General features: G+C 39.5%; 1 protein-coding gene across 8 annotated transcripts in view; it reads left to right on the forward strand.

Annotated features, from left to right (window-relative positions):
* The first annotated feature begins 566 nt into the window (after window positions 1–566).
* Window positions 567–19,318, forward strand: part of LOC121952187 (rho GTPase-activating protein 26-like) — a 99,500-nt gene continuing 80,748 nt past the window's right edge. Inside the window, exons 1-2 of one of the 8 annotated variants that reach the window (XM_088088046.1) lie at window positions 567–1,027; window positions 1,100–1,388. In XM_088088046.1, the coding sequence (XP_087944172.1) occupies window positions 1,235–1,388 (154 nt within the window). In that variant the 5' untranslated portion in view covers window positions 567–1,027; window positions 1,100–1,234. The remainder of the gene's footprint in view (window positions 1,028–1,099; window positions 1,389–19,318) is intronic. The other 7 variants (XM_042498712.2, XM_088088049.1, XM_088088047.1 and 4 more) reach the window with 7 other exon arrangements.

Here is a 19,318-nt window from a genome sequence, read left to right on the forward strand (position 1 = left end):
TTTCTTGCATGAAAGGTGCTACATATTAATAATAATAATAATAATAATAATAATAATAATAATAATAATAATAATAATAATGATAATAATAATTATAATAATAATAATAACAGTCAGAATCAGCTTTATTGGCCAAGCATGCTTACACAAACAAGGAATTTGACTTCAGTTAGCTTTACTCTCAATATACAGGAATTAAACATCAGATATAAAGAGAAAATAATAAAGAAAATAAAAACAGATCAAACAGAAAAATATCGATTTAAATTTATATATGCACAAATCATATTAAACTGTTTTAGCTAATACAAGTCTAGTGCAGTTAATAATAACAATAGTAATAGAATTCGTAAAATCAGTAATGACTTTTAGTTTTGGTGTGCCACCTAAAGATATTTAGTGGCCCCATCTGGCCACCCTTATAAAAAAGATTCCGGGGTCGCCACTGTGCAGCACCTGGTGGAAAGCAACAATCCTAACTCTTTCCAAGATAAAAAAAAAAAAAAAAAAAGTTTCCAGAAACAAGCTGAGAGTGAGCCCTCTTCACTATTTTCCTTATCTTTGCTCTGGAGTAGTTCGCCGCACACCCGCCCCTCGAAGGGTCAGCTCTCCGGTCCAGCCATTTGATTGGCCGAGAGGGCCGTCAGTCAGAGGATTATCCGTGTCCGGGTAGGTTGATTACGCTCTGCAGCGCTGAGCCGAGCGGGGCTGTGCGGAAAGCAGTGCATTTAAAACCGCCCAGGGAAGACACCGCATTTACGAGGCTAGTTTTGTTTTCGGCTGCTTCCCTCCCTCCCTCGTCGTCCCGGGTTGACTTTGTCCGGACCACAATGACTCGGTCGAGAGGAGTGCAGCACCGCTTCACCTGAGCGAGTGTGTTTTCTTGTAACTCCATCAAACACTTACTCTGCTACTTTTTTATTTCATTTAATTGGATGCCGTGTCGGACTGCTGCCATTCAAGGAGGACTCGTGCTTGTGTCAGCTTGAGTGTTTGCCTTAAAATAAAGAAAAGCAAGGTTATGTAGGTAGGCACTACTGTCGGATACCTCTTCGCCCCGTTGTTTACATGTTGTAATTGGATTTTCCATCATTTCCAGCAGCAGAAGCAGCAGCAGCAGCAGCAGCAGTAGTAGCAGCAGCAGCAGCAGCACAGGGTTTCCTCCTTCTCCTCCCTCCTTCTCCTCCTCCTGTTCCTCCTGTTGGGAGCTTTTTGCCGGCTGGTGGAAAAGAAGATGGGACTACCTGCTCTGGAGTTCAGTGACTGCTACCTGGACAGCCCGCAGTTCAGGGACAGACTCAAGTCCCACGAGCTGGAGCTGGACAAGACCAACAAGTTCATCAAGGAGCTGATTAAAGACGGCAAAGCGCTGATCCAGGCTTTGAAAAGTAAGTGTGTGTGTGTGTGTGTGTGTGTGTGTGTGTGTGTGTGTTTATTGGCTGACATTCATGCATGCTGTCTATATTGACACAAAAATCAGTTTTGAGTCACTGAAGGCTTTGACAAAGTTGAGATTGCCTTCAGGTGAGTGCTTGTGAAAAAGAATGCTTGTCTCAGTAATATTGGCATCAGATGAAAAGTCCACACTCCCGCTGTGTGTGTGTGTGTGTTACTGATAAAGCACATTTCAGAAGTTAAGAGGCGAGGCAGGTGAACTTGTGTGAGCCCTGATGCTGTCAGCACATTTGTTCCCATCAGCTTAAAGCATTTAGAGGGAGTGTGTAGAGCATGTTTTACTCACACCGATACTGTGTTAAAAGCTGTGATTTTCTTTAATGTTGTTAAGAAATGTTACTACCACAACCTTCCTATAAAATAGATTTTAGACGTCTTCAATAGACTTGAAGAGGTGAGTTTGCTTGTTTAGACTTGAAGAGGTGAGTTTGCTTGTTTTCATAAGCCTATTTGAATATAAAACCTGGACAGGTGAGTTTTGGCCAGAAACACTAAAAGGAAGCTTAGGTTCAAGCTTCTTGGTATTACAAGACTAGATGTGATTGTTTTGGTAGTTTTGGAGTTGGGTAAGGCTTTAGTGTTGTTTTGGAGCATACTGTATCCTATAGTAACATGTTTTACATAATGTATGAACCTTCTTGTGATCTTATCAACTTACAGAAAATGTTTTTTTTTTTAGATTACACTATGTGAACCATAGCTTTAACCAAAATACTTCACATCACTTCACATCAATCATCCCCGAACCTCTGAGAATTTCAATGCAAGTATCAGAAATGATCAGCGGTGGGGGAAAAATCCATACAGCATAGTGGGGCTTAATTTTGTAATCCCACCCTTTCAGCATACATGAAAATTAAAATAGGTTCTGAGTGGACAGTGTGGTGACATGTTTCTTGATATTTGATATGAATCTTCTCAATATTCCCCATTAAGATGACACTAATTTGTTTGTTTGAGTGTTGTACAGTTGAATATGGATATATTTTGTTATTGTTATCAACATTAACGTTCAGTGTTGGATAAATGTTGATTCAGTTGTCTCCACCCTGCAAAACATAAGATTATTTAATGGAATATATTTTGGCACAACATTGAATTAGTTTTATTCATATACTCTGAAGTCTCTTCACTTTTGCATTTACAAACTGGCAGCTGTTTAAGCTCTGTGTGCTAAATTTGTGTATACTTTGCATAGTGCAGCACTGTACATGCAAACTCCTGATAGTGTATTGTGTTGTAGTATATAGATTATTATTCACACTGCTCATATAAGATAGTAAAATCCTGGAAAGTCCAGCCTGTGGGTTAACCTGAACTTTCCACCCTCTGTGTTATGGGCTGTACCTTTAAAAACAAACTAGCTCAGTCCTCTGTCACGACAAAGCTCAGTCAGCTGACGTGCGGCTATAAAGACAATTCTGCTTTTGTCCCCTGGTGAGATCTAGAAATCAAACAGCATAGCCCGACTCACTGCGATGAGAGTGAGTCATTTGCTTGTTCTGTGCCATTGTAGCAGGGTGCTGCCGAACAAAGAGCAAGTCAGCAAATTGTCCTCGTTAATCTTTTTATACCTGTACTACACAGCGTTGTTGCCCTTTGCCAGCGCATGAGATGGATCGGTTGCTGTCTTTTCTGACAGCGCATTGAAGTTCTCTCTGCACTGTCAATTTTTTCTGCTGCATCTTTCAACACACCTTGACCTCCTCTGCTTTTCTTGAGGCATTCAGAGGATGTGTGATTGTCCAGGGAAGCTCCCGAAGTTTTGCTAGTCACTAATTGCTGCTGGAGGAGGAGGCCCAAAGTCTCCTGACAGCTTTCACATGTGTTTTTGTTGTAAGGACTACATGCATGTTACCACAGAAGGAGAAAGTGAAACATTTACAACATGCTGCTCAGAGCTTGTTGAGTGCTACTGTGGAGTTAGTGAAGCCTGCCGTGGCATCTCTGGGTTCTGTGTTTTCAGTAGTTTAACAACTTAATAGGGTTAGGTGATATGATGGTGAGACAATGTTAATTTGACTGTAACAGGTCAAAAATGTTCTTTGAAGTTAACAGACCATTGACATCTCCCCCCTGTATCGTGTTATATAGCATTCTTAAATAAAAGATGCCATACGTAATTTTATTGTGAAAGGCACACATTGCCAGTTTATCAGGTTCAGTTGAAATAACGCCTCTTGACATTGTAACCTGCATGAGGATAGAATTTATTACAGGACTGTTATATTATTATGCATTTGTTTTAGGTTTACCTAATGAACTGCCAACTGAATGTACATTATATGCATATTACCCACCACAAGACCGTACAGCACATCTCTGTTATAGATTCATTTTGTGTGCGTGAGAAGCTGGCACCTGATGTTTTTTTTTTTGTTTTTTTTTAAATAAGTAATGTTGCCAAGTGTAGAGAGTGTGGTTGTAGATTGCATAAACAACACTTATTGTGCTGCATATAATGTATGTATCTGATGACACTAACAGGGAGTAATAAATGTTACTAAACATTGATCATAACATATTTGAATAGGAGAAAAATATAAAGTTAATCTTTTTGCATAAAAGAAAAAAAAGTGCACTCATACTGATGCATCTGTGATAAGCTAGTTTCTTCTTCTCTTCTTATTTGAGTTAGACATTTTGACATGTCATTGCTCCTTTGTGTAATTCTTCAAATAGAGGAGGGTTTCACATGAGATATCGTCACCGCTACTGCAGATTTACAGCAGCTCTATCCTGTTTGTGGGTGCCATCTGGTTTTGTAACAATTCAATATGTAGGCACATTCAAAGAAATGTCTGTACACTTATCACACACACACACACACACACAAGCTACTCTGTTTAAAGAAAACCACAAAGCTTCCCCTGAATAAGTACCTTTGAAACACACACAAAATAAGATGGCACATGCACACACACAGATACACACATGAACACAGAGACACATATATGTGTCAGTTTAATCGTGTGATAGCCAGATGTCGTTTAATGGCAGATCTAGCTTGTTATTATGGAGCCTGTAGAAATGTTTGGTTCTCTGCTCCACCTCTAACATGACACGGCTCAATCAGCCAAACAAACCCTAATTGCCAGCTTGGCTCTCACTAGTGCTGCGAGGGGAAACGTGACACTGTGTTTAGACAGTTTATGTGTCACCAACACATGATGTTGCCATGTTTTCAGCTAAAAGTGTGCAGAGTAATTGAGCTATTTTTGTGTCTCATCTATCACTGAGTGGGACTCCAGATCCTTTCTTTACTATCATCATCCTCACTGTGCAATGTGGCAGAAATGTCTGGAAGCACTGTTCAAAATTACCAGCTGGATTGGTTGTGTTGCAGTTGTTCAAACACCCCCATAGATTTTCAGAGATGAAATTCATAAGCAAAACTCAGTGTAAGATTTCAAGTGTATTTTAAGGAAAGTGTTGACAAATAGGTGTCAACTGAAAGATATTATCACTATCACATGTTCTGCCTTATTTGTTAAACTAATGCTTTTTGTGCTAATGCTTTGAAGCTTTGATTGTTGCCATGGTAATCAATGTCCAAATCATTATTATATTCTCCTTTTTTTATTATTACAAAAATCCCAAGTAGCACATAGCATTATCCTAGTAGGCCGTAACAGAAAAGGGGAAAGTTAATAGAGGTTCTGCCAGGTACAAAGCTTGCTCAACTTACTGGAGCACAGAACGAAAAGGAGCAGGACTGAGGAAGGGTTATTTCAAATGCCTGTTACTACCTTGGAGTCCCGATACTCAGCTGTCATGGACTAGTTTTTCACAATGAGGTCATCGTCCGCTGCACTGACAGCACTGCTTCCTGGACTTAGGGATGTTTTAGTCTGAGAGTCATCCTACCATTAAGACACGTAATAATCACATTGTCATGCACAGTTGCGCACACTCACATACACAGTGAAAGCATGACGTATCAGTCTGTAACATAGATCATTTTTCTTAACCATGAAATAGAGCTTTTAGGGCCCGGAGGGCTGAAACATGAGAGACCACAGCTGGTTAGTTTGAGTCCTCTGTTAGCGTTGCCTGTGTGTGTGTATGTGTAGTTTTACATTTGTGCATGTATGCAGTGAATATAGTTCATTCCTTAACAAGTACATTTGTGGACTAGTGACCTCTGTGTGCACTGTGTGTGTCTTCTGATCTTCAAAGACCTAATGCGATGATGCGAAATGATGCAGGGTTGACATGTCAGGACAGTGATACAGAGACATACAAAGACAAGACAAGGAAAATGGACAACCCAAGAAAAGAGGGTGTGCTGTAGCATAAAACTTTTCAAAATATTTTGAAACACACCATCAAATTCAACTTTGCGCTAAAACAAGAACTTCATGTTGAATGAAAAATAGATGACAGTTTGGTTTGAAGTTGAGAAGATGTTGCAGAAGCAGTGAAAAGTTAAATGTATTTTTTAAGGAATATTACTGTATATACAGATTTATTTGAGCATAAAAACACAAATTAAGCTTGAAATTGTTTCAATTTATCAAAAGGGCTTGACAAGGAAGTCTGTCTTTGGGATAATTTGGACAAAAATGGGCAGGCTGAACCATAAAAAAATTCAAGGACTATTTCAGCCATGTCCAGATTTAGCCAATGAAACAATGCCTGTAGTCCTTGAGGGAAATAGTTGATCCCTAAACTTTCATAACTCTTTTACCCCAAAACTAAAATTACTCTTTAAGACCTACAATGACATAGGAAACTGGTTGTTCTGTTCCAAAAAGTACAGCATATCAAAGGCTTGAGCCTAAAAGCACACTCATTGTTCAGGCATGTATGCTCTGTAGTGTGCGGCCTGTTACTGGTTAAAAACAGTCCTACACCCATTAGCACTGTCTTGATAATGGCTTTGTTTTCAGGCATTTACTCTGGCTTCAAATTGAACCATTAACTGCCCTGAGCAACCTCTAAAACAGGCCGCGGGCTATGAGAGCTCGTGTGTAATGTCCCGCAGAAGGCGAAGTGGGAATTCCCAGTGATGGGCCGTGGATTTTTGCAATCCATATCGAGCTCTAAGTCTTCTCTCTTTACCTTCTGCCTTTGTTTTTCTGCAGCCACACACTGTGCTGTTGGTGAGTAATAAGAAGGGTAATAGCAGTCATTCAGTGGCTCAACTGTCAACTGCACTGATGGATGAGGGTCACACACACACACAAATGCACACAGCACCATAACTAATTCTCAGTTATGTCTGATGGAGGGAGTGAACTCTCTTTGAAAAAGGTCCAGAGCAAAGGAAGAGTGTGTGCCGAGGGGCAAAAGAAAGAGAAAAAGAGTGTGTGTGAGAGAAAGAGTAGGTGGGGGTGTTGTTGTCGTCTTTCACAATGGTGCTTTAAAAGCCAACATGGCCTTATTTTTTAGCCGACAGAGGAGCAGAGCAATCTAGGTTGTGGTGGGAAGAAGAGGAGGGGAAGGGATTGAGGATGGAGGAGGATAGAAGCAAGAAACAGGGAGAGAAAAGCGAGACGGGGTGTCACTGTCTGAAGACATTCCTATGCAGACGTCACACAGGAACAAAGAGGAGTGAAGGGTTTGTGTGCAGCACATTGCAGTTATTAATATTCTGGATTTGCACAACATGCATGTTTTCCATTATAGCTTTACATTTCTGCTTGTGAGAAGATGTGTGTGCTCAGTGAACATGCACATGCATCTGTGTGTGAGTGTGTGTGTGTTGCCACTGCATTACAGCACAGTGGGGGTTGGGGGTCTTCCTCAGGCTGTGACGTAGTGTGGAGGAGAAGGAAATTAGGGCACGACTCAGCCCAGCTCTGGTGCTATTGTTGCCTCGCTTTTGTCAGGGCAGACTGTCTGTGAAACATGCACACATGCACGCACGCACGCATACACACACACACACACACACACACACGGGTGCGCGCGCACAGACATGCATGCACACATAAGCAGTCACTGACTTTTAACTCCTTATGCATGTGATACAAGCAGGGATCTACAATATCTGATTTTTGTCAGTTTGCTGATATTTTCTGTCTCATTTTAGTTAATTGCTAATGCCAAAATGACTACATGCATATGTGTTTTTTCACCTAATTGCAGACAACATTGAGTCTCTCTTGTGGTGGAATTGACATATTAAACCTACTCTTATAGTGATGGCCCACTGGTGGCAGATGCAGACATAAAATACAATGCTTTTCAAAATGTAAAAAATCAGTGGGAAAAGCAATGAAACTATTATACAAGGTTACATGTAAAACATGCCATATTTATTCTTATGAAACAAGTTTTAAACAAAACTGTAAAATTCCTCCCACTTTAACAGGCTTGTATTATGCTCTCCCCAAGAAAATCCTGACAATAGCCAAAACCAATTAAATTTTCTTTTAAGCATCCTCTTGTTGGCCTGTGATATTGGCAGAAAAGTTCATTTTGGGTAGATGCTGATATTTCACTTTAAAGCTGTTAACTACTGATACTGATGATGTGCTGATATTGTCGTGCATCCCTTGATGCAAGGTCTTTTTTTGTTGCACACTAGCATGTCCCATTATACATGAGCATGGATCCTTAGATTTTCAGAGCCCCAGTGGCAATATGGGGAAACTCATCAACAGATTGCATTGATTAGGAACATCTTTATTTCTTGGTACTTCTATAATTATTATGCTCATTAAAGATCTATTGGGGTCATAAATCAGGTCATGAAGTGTATTTAAAAAGCACTTCTTAGCAAACAGATTTGTTGCAGAAATGGCAGAGACAGAGCTCGTAACAATCACCACAGAAATAGATCTCCAGCCAGTGCGCTGCTTCATCTCATCAGTTGAATCTTTGATGTGGTGTATTGGCCCTGGACTCCAGCTGGACTGAAGTTGGTAAATATTTTAGCTTGGGGGCTTATTTAGTTACACTGCCTGACAAAGACACACTGACTCAGCCCCTAGATGCTCTGTGGTATTACCTACTTGTGTGTGTTTTTTTTTCTCATGACAGTGAGACTTATTTTGCTGGTATGCCTCCTTGGCTATAGGCCCCAAAGATGCATGCACATGCGGATGTAACACAATTATGTATTTCCTTTTGCTTCCTATTGCTGTTGCAGCCATTCGGAGGTGTTTATTTTCACATATGCCACCCCCTTGCCTGTGCTTTACTCAGGTCACATGCCTACAGGCAGTCTTCTGATAGTTTGAAAAGCAGGTTACATGTGCAGTATGTCTTTGGACAGAGCCAAGAGAGAGGAGTGTAGAGCTGGGGATGGATTTAGGAAGGTGACATTTCAGAGATTTACAGGGTTACATAGAAAGTGTATCAGGGGAACTGAAAGAAGAACTGCAAAAGAAACAGGTTTGTTTTGGCATCTTTATAAATTCACTAGGGCAATCAGTTAATTATAATTCAAACTGTGAACATGAAACTGTAAAGAAGGAAGTGGGATTCACACATACACACTGGTATGTTTAAATCTGAATCACTCGTGCTTCAGCACAACCCCCAAATCACCTTCAGTGACGGAAAATGCTCCTCTGACACATTACAGTAAGTTAATTACAGAACTGCAAGCAGCGTCTATAGTGGACCTTTGAATATGCATACAGATGACTCATCATGCTGTATATCTGCTCAGCTGCAAAGTTAAAGTTCTGTTTAAAGAGATCTCTAAAACAATTTTCATTTCTCTATCAATCAATCTCTATCAATGTTGATATAGAAAATCCGGGGTTTCTTGTATAATGACATTTTTCAGAGCAGAATTACTTTGATCAGAAAACACCTACATCATTGAAGCACCAGGAGTGAAGCAGAGAGAGAGAAGGGAAAGTGAACTCTAAGGAATGCTCTATAACTTTTTGTACTCCGCCACCTGATCGCTGCTGTTAGGTCATAAAAGAGACAGCTGTGCTTTTCACAGCTGCTTAAAAAACCTGCTTTTACTGCAGGTGGTTATAGACACAAATTGTTTAATTGGAGCTGGTTTTAGAGCAGATGGAAGGCTGTGAGTCATCGTATCTGACACCCTACTCTCGTCCTCCTGCACAAAAGAGGAACAGCAGCCCGGTGGACCTTTATTGTCAAGTTTGCATTTCACTTGGAAATTTATGACAAACAGAAGGGCCGTTATCTTGTTCATGGAATAGGATTTTATGTCTGATCGGCACCTAATGCAGCAGATAAAAAAGATCCTTTCTGTTTGAGTACAGGTCTGAACTCATTTTAATTTTTTTGAAAAAGAGCTTCAGGAAATGTTTTTAGGTGCTTTTCAATTTGACTGCCAGAAGTCCCCCTATGAGTCAAAGGTTACATACACACTATATAAGATAAGATAAGATGAGATGAGATAAGATAAGATAAACCTTTACTAACCCCTGGAGGGATATTCAGGACTTTGAGTATGTTTTACTGAGTAATTTTGTTGGTTTGAGTGTGTGTTGTGTCGTAGATCTGATCTTTCAAAGGCACTTTTTTTCTTATTGGTTTAGTGGCGATAAGCCTTGTTTTAACTCTCCCACCTGACAGGATGCTACGCTGGATGTTGTTACTGTCCATAAAGTGTCACATGACGCTTTATGGACAATATGCTTCAATATAATAAAAGTACCTATGTTGTTGAAACAGGAAGCTGCAAATTCAGGTTAATTACTGAATACCTTGGGAGTGAAAAGCAGTTTTTTCTGTCCTATAGGAAAACAGAAATGTCAGGGGAAGACTGGAAGATTTATCTGAACCTCTTAAAAGTCAATCTTTAGCTTGTGGTTATTATTAACTCCGTAGCCTGCAGTGTTGAGCTGTCAGTCCCAAATTCAAGAAGAGTGTGATAATGAACTTGAAACTCTGAAACTCTCAGCCTGTGGAAGATTGAGGTGAAGGTGTGGCTCTGACTTTCTTCCCTTAAACCAGACACCTTAGGCCACTGTCGAACTTGCCGCCCAGATATTTTACCAGGAACAGTTACAGAAGTCCTGACAGGTGTGGCTTAAATCAGGCAGATAATGTGCAAAAACACCCACACACACACACACACGCTGCCACATGTTGTTGATAAAATAACTATTTTCTTCCCACATCAAAGCTCTGAAAGTGAGTCAGAGCAAAGGGAGAAGAGCCAGTGTAGCAAGTCAGAGGCCGGCATGGTGTTTGTATTCAGCCTGTTTTCAGGGATTTGTGAGTCTGGAGGTGAAAGCAGGTTGTTTTTGTCCAGGGGGGACGAAACTGTCTTTGATACACAAAAGAACAATATTTCTTTGTTGGGTCTAAGATGTGACTCAGGTTTTTATGTTAAGCTCCAGGGATTTTGAGTTTTGAAAGCTCATTCTCTTGTGGGCACGGATGAGTAAACAAGTTTTGGTTTCCAGTGGCTGCTTGACATTATGCTGATTACATTTATTCAAGTACTATAATTAAGTACTGCAGTTAGTACCAGTTTTAGGTACCTCTACTTAACCTTCATGACATTTTATACTTCTGTCCCACTATAATTCAGAAAGACATATTGCACTTTTAACTTTTTAGTTAGTTTACACAAACCAAATATAAAATGGTTACAAAATGTATTGTTAGAACTAAGACTTTAACATTAGGTCCACCTTTAGCAACTACTAAATATTGATGCAGAAGTAAAAATAAATGCATAAGTAAAAATAATATGATATATAATAGTATAATATAGTGAGTGTGTTTACTTTTGATGCTTAAAGGATTTATTGGCATCAAGCGGTGAGGTTGCCGACTTCTAAAATTCCTGTATGCACTTTATTCTTATCTGGTTCCTTGGCTCTGGGTGCACTTGCCTGTTTGTATATTGTGAAAGCTGCTACGTGTATTTTTGTGTGTGTATTTGTTTTGTAGTTTTAACATGCTGCTCCATTCTGGGCTACTGTAGATCAATATGTTGGACTCCATAGACAAGTACCCACTCCGTATGTTGATAAATGGCTGATTCTAAGTTAACAAAAACACAATGATTCTCATTTTTAGCTGATTGTGAGCAATGAAAACATAGCTATGAATATCAATTTTTGCCAATACTGGAACTTTGAAAGCCATTTTGCTAGGAAATTTATAGTTTTAATAAACTAAATTTTTCCACATATGACTAACAATACTGTCTGAATTGCTGTTACTAAGTCTTGATTGCAACTGCATACCTTTGTAGCAAAGTGAGTCAAGTTCAGGCATGTTCTTCTGTGCGTGTAATGGGACATTGAGGGAAATGTAGGAACTGATGCAAAATAATACAAATCAGCTTGAGGGCCATACTAAAAATATGAGCCACAAAACACCAACATGGATAACTTCTACCATATTTATAAAATAAACATAAGAAACATGGATTCAAACTGATGGGTCAAAGCTCATGTGCTAAATTTGATCTCATTGAGCTGTATCTCCTGGTGTTTTTTGGTTTGAATTCTTTTCCATGAACCATGACTTTCATGCTCTCTTTTCTGTGTCCAGCATGACAGGTTTTATGCCTATCAAGGAAGACTGTTACAAAAAGACTACCATCTTGTACGATATACTGATTCATCCTTGGAAACCTGAGAAAATTGGCTTGATGTCTTTCAAAAATATGGGAAGAAGTTACAAATTATGAGTTACAAGAAAATCACTGGAAATTTGAAAAAAAAAAGAAAATAAAAGAAAAAAGGCTAAAAAAAAAGTTAAAATAAATCTTCGTAAATGTACTGATAAAATAGTTGATGAAAATGATAATAACGACAACTAAATAATGATAATATAAGAATATTAATACTAATAAAACTACTACTACTCCTACTACTACCAATATTATTATTAATAATAATAATAATGTTTTTGCCCATTTTTCCCTTTGTATTTTTATTAACGTCAAATAATTTCTCTATCTCTCTTTTTAAAAAAATCTGATCATTTTTTTTTCTAATTTATTGCAGTTTGTGGGACACCTCTTGCCAAGTTTCTCATTGCCTTTTTTATCCATGTTTTCAAATGAAGTCAAATAAATTTGCTCAGGTTTCAAAGGTTTACATGTACGTGAAAGGTGTCTACATGACAAGAAAACAGATCTATTTCCAGGTTTCATGAGGTTAATTGTTGTGTTTCAGACAAGCAAATAACAAGATGTGCCTTTCCAGGGAAAGGTGAACCAACAGCCTTCCTTTCCATCGTTATCAAGGACGAGCAAGAGTCTGTTTTATTTGAAAAAACATCCGTGTGAAAAATTCTCTAAAAAAATTGTAACCTTGGACAGGGTTTTGGAAACCTGTATAACCTGTATAACTATACTTCTCAGAAAGCTTGATATTCAGTTTTAGGCTATTTAACAGACCAGATTTCCTTCACCAGCCCTCCATAAGTGTTTTTGATAAAGGTAATAAAGCATGGTGTTAAAGCGTTTAATCATTGACATGTCAAACGTAATGTCAACATCCTTCTCTTCACCTTAAAGAGATTCTTTATTGCATCTTTATCGCAGCTTAATCTCCTGGCAGGATTCTTTAAACAAGTCATGAATGAAAGGCGAGTAAGTCTTAAGAGGTCTTATTGTGCTCGGCCAGACTGGCATTGAAGGAGAGTTCACCTTCCAAAACAATGTTTCTACTTTCCCTTCTCCTCCTCTTCCTCTTCCTCTTGCTTTCCTCCATCCTCATACGCACACATTTACACATAACCTCCTCCTCCTTCACCTTCTTTTGTCTCATCCTCCTGTCGCTCCTCATTTCCTTTTGTCAATCTGACATGGAAATGCCTGCTGCTTCTCTCCTCAAGTCTCTCTCATCCTGTTTCCCTCCCTAACGCAACTCTGTTTCGTGTTATTAAAATAGGATAAGCGCTTGCAGAGAAACCTGGCTGTTGTTGGAAATGTTGTGGCGGAGGGGTGAAGTAAATGAAGTGCAGGAGCCTCTAACTTTTGCCATCACTACCATTGTTTCATTTTGTACCATGGCAGACATGACTGCTCGCAGGCCAGGCCTTGTGATGCGTTTTGCCAGAGGTTGTGTTATTTTTATAACAACGAGAAACGAGCAAACCCCCACTGTGGTGAAGTAATCATACCGGGCATTGGTCCGAAGCAAACACAGTAGGCTGGTGTAATGATGTGATTCAGAAAACTAGCAGCAGTCGGTAGATTGTTAGTTGTTTGTAGGATTTCTAATTCTGAGACACACATACTGAAAAGTGTATTTCGTTGTGTGATCACACTCAGCCAGACGCTTGCTTTTTATGTTACAGTAATATGCAGTATGTGCTAGAGATGAATGCAAAATGGTCTTAAAAAGGAACGGATGCACTGAATTATTGAACACAATGCAGTGACCTGAGCTAAAGCGTGCCATCTGAGTAACTATTGCTGTCCTGGTCTAGTGGAGAGTCAGCAGTTTTACACATGGAGGTAGAGATAGAAACTGCAGTAACAAAGGAGAGCAAGTAAATTAAGACTTGTAGTAAGAGACTCGTAGAAAAACCCATTTTATTGTGAGAGAGACAATATTATATACCTGTTCAGAGATAGTAGTCTTATCATACTGTGTATTCAAAATAAACCCAGGAAATAAAAGCAGGAGGTGGTGCAAATGCATGCAAAGTCAGTTGAAGTAGGCAAAGTTTCAAGTGTCAGGTTTCAGGTTTCAAGGCAGTGAAATGGATCCAACCTAAAGGGACAGTTCTGGTCTTTTTGAAGTGGGGTTTCATGAGGTACTTATCCATAGTCAGTATGTTACATACAGTAGATTTCGGTCGGCACGCCCTTAGTTTAAAGAAGCATGCAGGAGTACAACACAGCTTTTTCACACATATTCACAGCTTTACCTTGCCGTGATTTCCATTTGGGGAACTGAAGCCATTACAGTATATTGCTCTCTTTAAAGCCAGACTGCAGTAAGAAAAACAGTAATTTTACCTTGCTGAACACAGGAGCTGCTGATCTACAGCTGTCTCAATCAGTTTTTGTGTGACTTAGCTGCTTTAATGAGTAAGATCAGATTCACCAAAATCACACATCAGCACAAACTAATTAACTGATCAAGGCAGCGGTTCATTTCTTAATTCATCGAAGATACAGACTGTAAAATCAGTTGTCTCTGCAGTTTGGTCCAACATTACAAATGAAGGCAAAAGTTGCTCCATGTCTGCTGGATGTGCAAATAGGCAATAATTTGCTAACATGTGCACCATAGCAATAGTATAAGGCAATAATTATTTAGGGCAGTGTGTCAGCTAGTTGCCGACTGTTGCAATGAATGATTGACCAATAAACAGCAATGGAGCAATCTGGTTAGAGGTTATACTCTTTCCATCTCCAACGTGGAACACTTCAGTAGTGTTTGTTGGGAAAAGGAAGTGTGCTACTGCTTGACTTCCACCACCTAGATTTTCCCAGCTGGTTGAGGGATTTGAACTGGCAGCCTTCCAGTCACAACCTATTATATGTATGTAATGAACTACTTTCATACATTGTCTCACTGCCCCACTTTTCCCTTTACTGATATTAACTCCATGTTGATCTTCAGGTCTGCAGTATACTTTCATAGTAAGATAGAAACATGCAAATTTGTGCTCAATCTGTATCTGTGTGTGTGAACTCAAGGGTGGGCTGAGGGGAAGACTCGTCTCCACTGCCGCCCAGAGCCAACCCAAACAAACCACAGTCCACTGGCATGGAGAGCGAGGAAGTGTGTGTGTATTTAACAGTGTGCGTGTCTGCGTGCAGCTCCCATCCTGCTCCAAAAATAACCCCCTGCTAAGATTATTTAATCCCCAGGTTACCGCACCGCTCTCTCTTCCCGTTGTGCCTTGCTCTTTATCGCACCCTCACACATTTGATGTGCAAACTGTACACACACTTACATACTCACAGATATGCAGGGGTGGTGTGGGGGGTTGGTCGCCTGGTGTAAAGCCAGCCAAAACTCAGGCTTAGTGGGGGTAATCTGGTCGCTGGGTGCTGGTTTATCTGTTTTCACGGGTCTGGTGTGTCATTGTTGGGGATAAATTGGTTGGCTTGGTCTGATGTCTGGCTCTGGCTTAGGCCTACAGGATGAGGGAATCTCTATTATTATTCGTTTTGGATAATTTTTTGTCTTCCTAAGGATTCGGGAGCTATTTCATTCTGCCCTTCGGTTCTGATCACATCCTGCAGAGACGCTGGGGTCAGTGGTGCAAACCAAGATTAATGCTAGAGAGCTGGAGGGGGGGTTTGGGGTGGTGTAGGTGGCAGACGATTGAGTTTGGGGGGGTAGGGATTCATGTCCATCTCTGCGGGAAAATTGTAGCAAACAGAGCTTTTATGTGGTGGCTTGTGGTTGCTGCTGGTGGCAGAGGGTGGGGCTCTGCTCTGGAGGACCAACAGTGTTTTGTTACTCTACAAAGTGTTGCAGATGTTTTGATTGTAAGGTCAAACCAACTATTTCAGGACATGAATTGTTAAATACAGAAATGACACAGAAATTAAGGGATGGACAGTGTGCCTCATTTTCAGGTCACATTGAATTTTGTGAACATTTTCTTCCAAAAGCTTTCACAGTGAATATTTGTCCACCTCTGTGTGAGAGGATATTATCTTGTGAGATGAGGTGGTGAGTTGGTAAGGTGTGATGATACTTGGTCCAAGCGCCATTCAAGGCCGAACTTAATGTGGGTGATCTGTGGTGTGATTACTGCAGGGTCCAAGGTCATCTCTGCAAGCTGAAGCTGTGCTCAGTAAACAATTCAATCTGACTCTGCAGGCCATGGAACACAAGTGCAGTATTTAAGGAGTGTTCTTGTGTATAATAACCAGATAAAAGTAAAGGATTATTATGATACATATGGATGTTAATGTTCAAGAACCATCTTATTTTGTAATAGATTTATAACATGTTATCTAATCTGCTAACATATATATAGTCATATGTAAAGAGTTTAAGGGTTTTGGGGGGATGTTTCTCCTTATCTAAAGTAGTGATCTAAGGCTGGGGTACTCAAAGTTTTGATGATTGAGTACCAATTTAGGGAGCCAGCACATGATTGAGGGATGCAAAAGAAAAATGCAGCTGTGAGTTGCCAACTGATATATTTAAATTTAGCTAACAGCACGCCAAAAGTTGTCATGCAACCAGTAACTTTTTACAAGTTGTCATTCCTAACCTGACAGACGCTTGCAGTTTGATGTTGTGGAGAATGGCTTTCATTGTAAGCTTTTGAAAGTAGAAGTATTCATTTGGACAACAGGTGATTAAAATATGCATACATTCATGTCATGTCAGGGGGCCACTAAAAATGTTATTGAAAGCTGCCGTTGGCTGCAGGCTGCACTTTGAACAAATATGATCTAAGGATACAGTGTGGCATATGATATACTGATTGAATGTGATTTTATTTGTGATTTTGAAGGGCACACATAAAACTGAGTGGACTTGACTCATCATATTCCTTGTATGAAAAGTGTCGTTTGAACAGTACCCTTTAATCTTAAACTGACTTGCTTTGAAGTCACATTTGTTCATTTATTGTCGGTTTTACAGCAACTTAATGCAGGTTTTAGTTAAAGACAGCAAAATTTCAGAGCTACTGGTTCATTATGCATCAAGGCAAAGTGACTGAATGTCTGGATTATTTTTTCCTCCAAGGAGATCAGACATTACTCTTCATCTTAAACTGCTTCTATTCAGAGTCTCCTAGCCGGAGCTTTGTCCAACTGAAAAGTATCATTCCCTCAAAGGGAAAACAGCTCCTGGTTGATGGATGATTGAAACTTGCCTTGTATTTCTGAATTGTTATCTACAGTCAGGTATGTCTAGCTCAGCGATTTCTCAGCTTTGAACAGGCTGTTTCTGACTTTCAAGTTGAAATGGAGTTCAAAGAAGATTCACTAGTGTGGAAATATAGCTGCGTTTATTCTGTCTGCTGAGCTGGTTCAGTCTGTCCCAGGTTTTTGTTTGCCTGAGTGATATTAGCTTATCAAGCTGAACAAGTGGTGTCTCTCTCAGTCTCATTTACGTATGGTGCCGTAATTATTGTCCTTTTTGCTGCCTGTTGACATACAGACGTTGACGACAAATGTACCCCTTTATCTTGGTAACATTTGTCATTATTGTCATTTGGATGCATTGGATGGCACTAGGTTTCCTTTGTATAAGCACTAAGAAATTAGAGTATATTCCGCTCTTCTTACATCTTATCACTTAGATGTTGTGGCATCACCATCTCCTATGCTGATACAGAAAACCACATTGACTCATTGTCTGTTTTTCCTTGTCATGACAGATGACCTTTCTCGTCCAGAAAGACATAACATTGAAATGATGTCGGGAGTTTGCACAAAGAAAATTCTTCTCTACTCTAAATTTAGACCCTTATATAAGCTGACAGAATCTTTCCAAAAGTGAATCGTTTTGTTGTGGCTTCTTTTTTGAAGAGGAAGCTGAGGGCACAACTCAAACAAGACTGCCAAATTATAAATAAATAGAATAGAAGGAGTAGGGCAAAAGAAAAATGAATGGAAGCTGTCATAACTCTAAAAATGTCTTGATATCTTGCATTTATGGTTGTGTTATTTTTACCAACATTCTCAAAACAATTACATAATTTGAATATTCTCAATAAATTATTTTGACATGCTGCTCGTTTGTAATATTATTGGATTGGTGCTCAGTTTTCATTTGTATGGACGAATGTTATGTAATGTACCATTACCGTCACTCCTTCTTCACACAGCTGGCAAAGAAATAAAAAATCATCTTTTAAATTGAAGATGTCACATCAAGAGACTTCCAGTGTAAATCAAAAGCTCACTGCAGGAACTGCGGAGGATCATATGGCGATAAAAACAAATTTTCTGGCCCACAACTGAAACACCAAAACCACAATAATGTAAAGCTCATTTGTCTTGCTGTACGCCTAAGTTCCCACAAAGTCAGTTTCCCATCCACTGTCAACAGACCATCACATGTTGGACTCTTTATCTGATTTCCAGTTAATTTGTACAGAACAGTCTAATCAATAGCCACTTAAAGAAACTCAAATAACTCCAAATGAATAACATGTTAAAATTGTAAATTGAGTGAAACCCCCCCTTCATCTTCCCTGTAAACCAGCCCTCTGTCTCATTCGTAGGTTGTCCACTGTGATTTCACAGATTGACACTAAAGTCTCACACTGAGATGATTTCCCCCATTAAGCACACTGAATTTCCTGTCTGCTTAATTTTGGGGTATTTCTTCTTGATACCATTATAATGAGCTACAGGTAATATGCACCCTCAACTTCAGAGCTATAGTCTATTAAAAAAAATGGAAGCATTCAAATACAGATTTGGACATCGATTGCAATGGCAACGATTGAAGCTTTGAAGCCTCAAGTCATTAGGGTCAGCCCTAATTTTTACAATATTGTCTCTGTAGATTCAAATCTTTTCATGGTCTAAAAAATCCAGCTACCACTATGTTGATGCTCATGGCTATTTTGCTATCAAATGTTATGTGGCATCATTATCATTAGAGCTTTCATCTCTCCTTTTATGTATTTATGTATACAGTGTATTTTTTGGTAATGTAAAGTATTTGGAATTTTAGTATGTTTTGTGGCTGCTTAGTTGTGAGAATACTAGTCATTTTGCTGTCAGCTCATGAAGAAGAGAAAGACATTTGTGGGGCATGAACCTGCCCAAACGACAGAAAGAGGGGTGGAATTCCTAATACACTGCTTTGTTGCCTTGAGGCAAAAGCGTATATTATGCCTTCAAAGTTAAACCTTCCGCTTGTTCCTTCCAAATTCTTTTTCAAGTGCATCATCAGGGTGGCATTTCAGTCGTTGTCTTGCTCTGTTTTGAACCTCCGGTCCCTCTGTCTCTTGTGTCTCTCTCATCCCTGTCTCTCTCTGTGTCATGCTGGCCTCAGAGGAAGGACTT

Source organism: Plectropomus leopardus, chromosome 15 (assembly GCF_026936395.1).
Source record: "Plectropomus leopardus strain MGB_pleo_1.0 chromosome 15, ASM2693639v1, whole genome shotgun sequence".
In the NCBI taxonomy this organism is placed as follows: Eukaryota; Metazoa; Chordata; class Actinopteri; order Perciformes; family Serranidae; genus Plectropomus; species Plectropomus leopardus.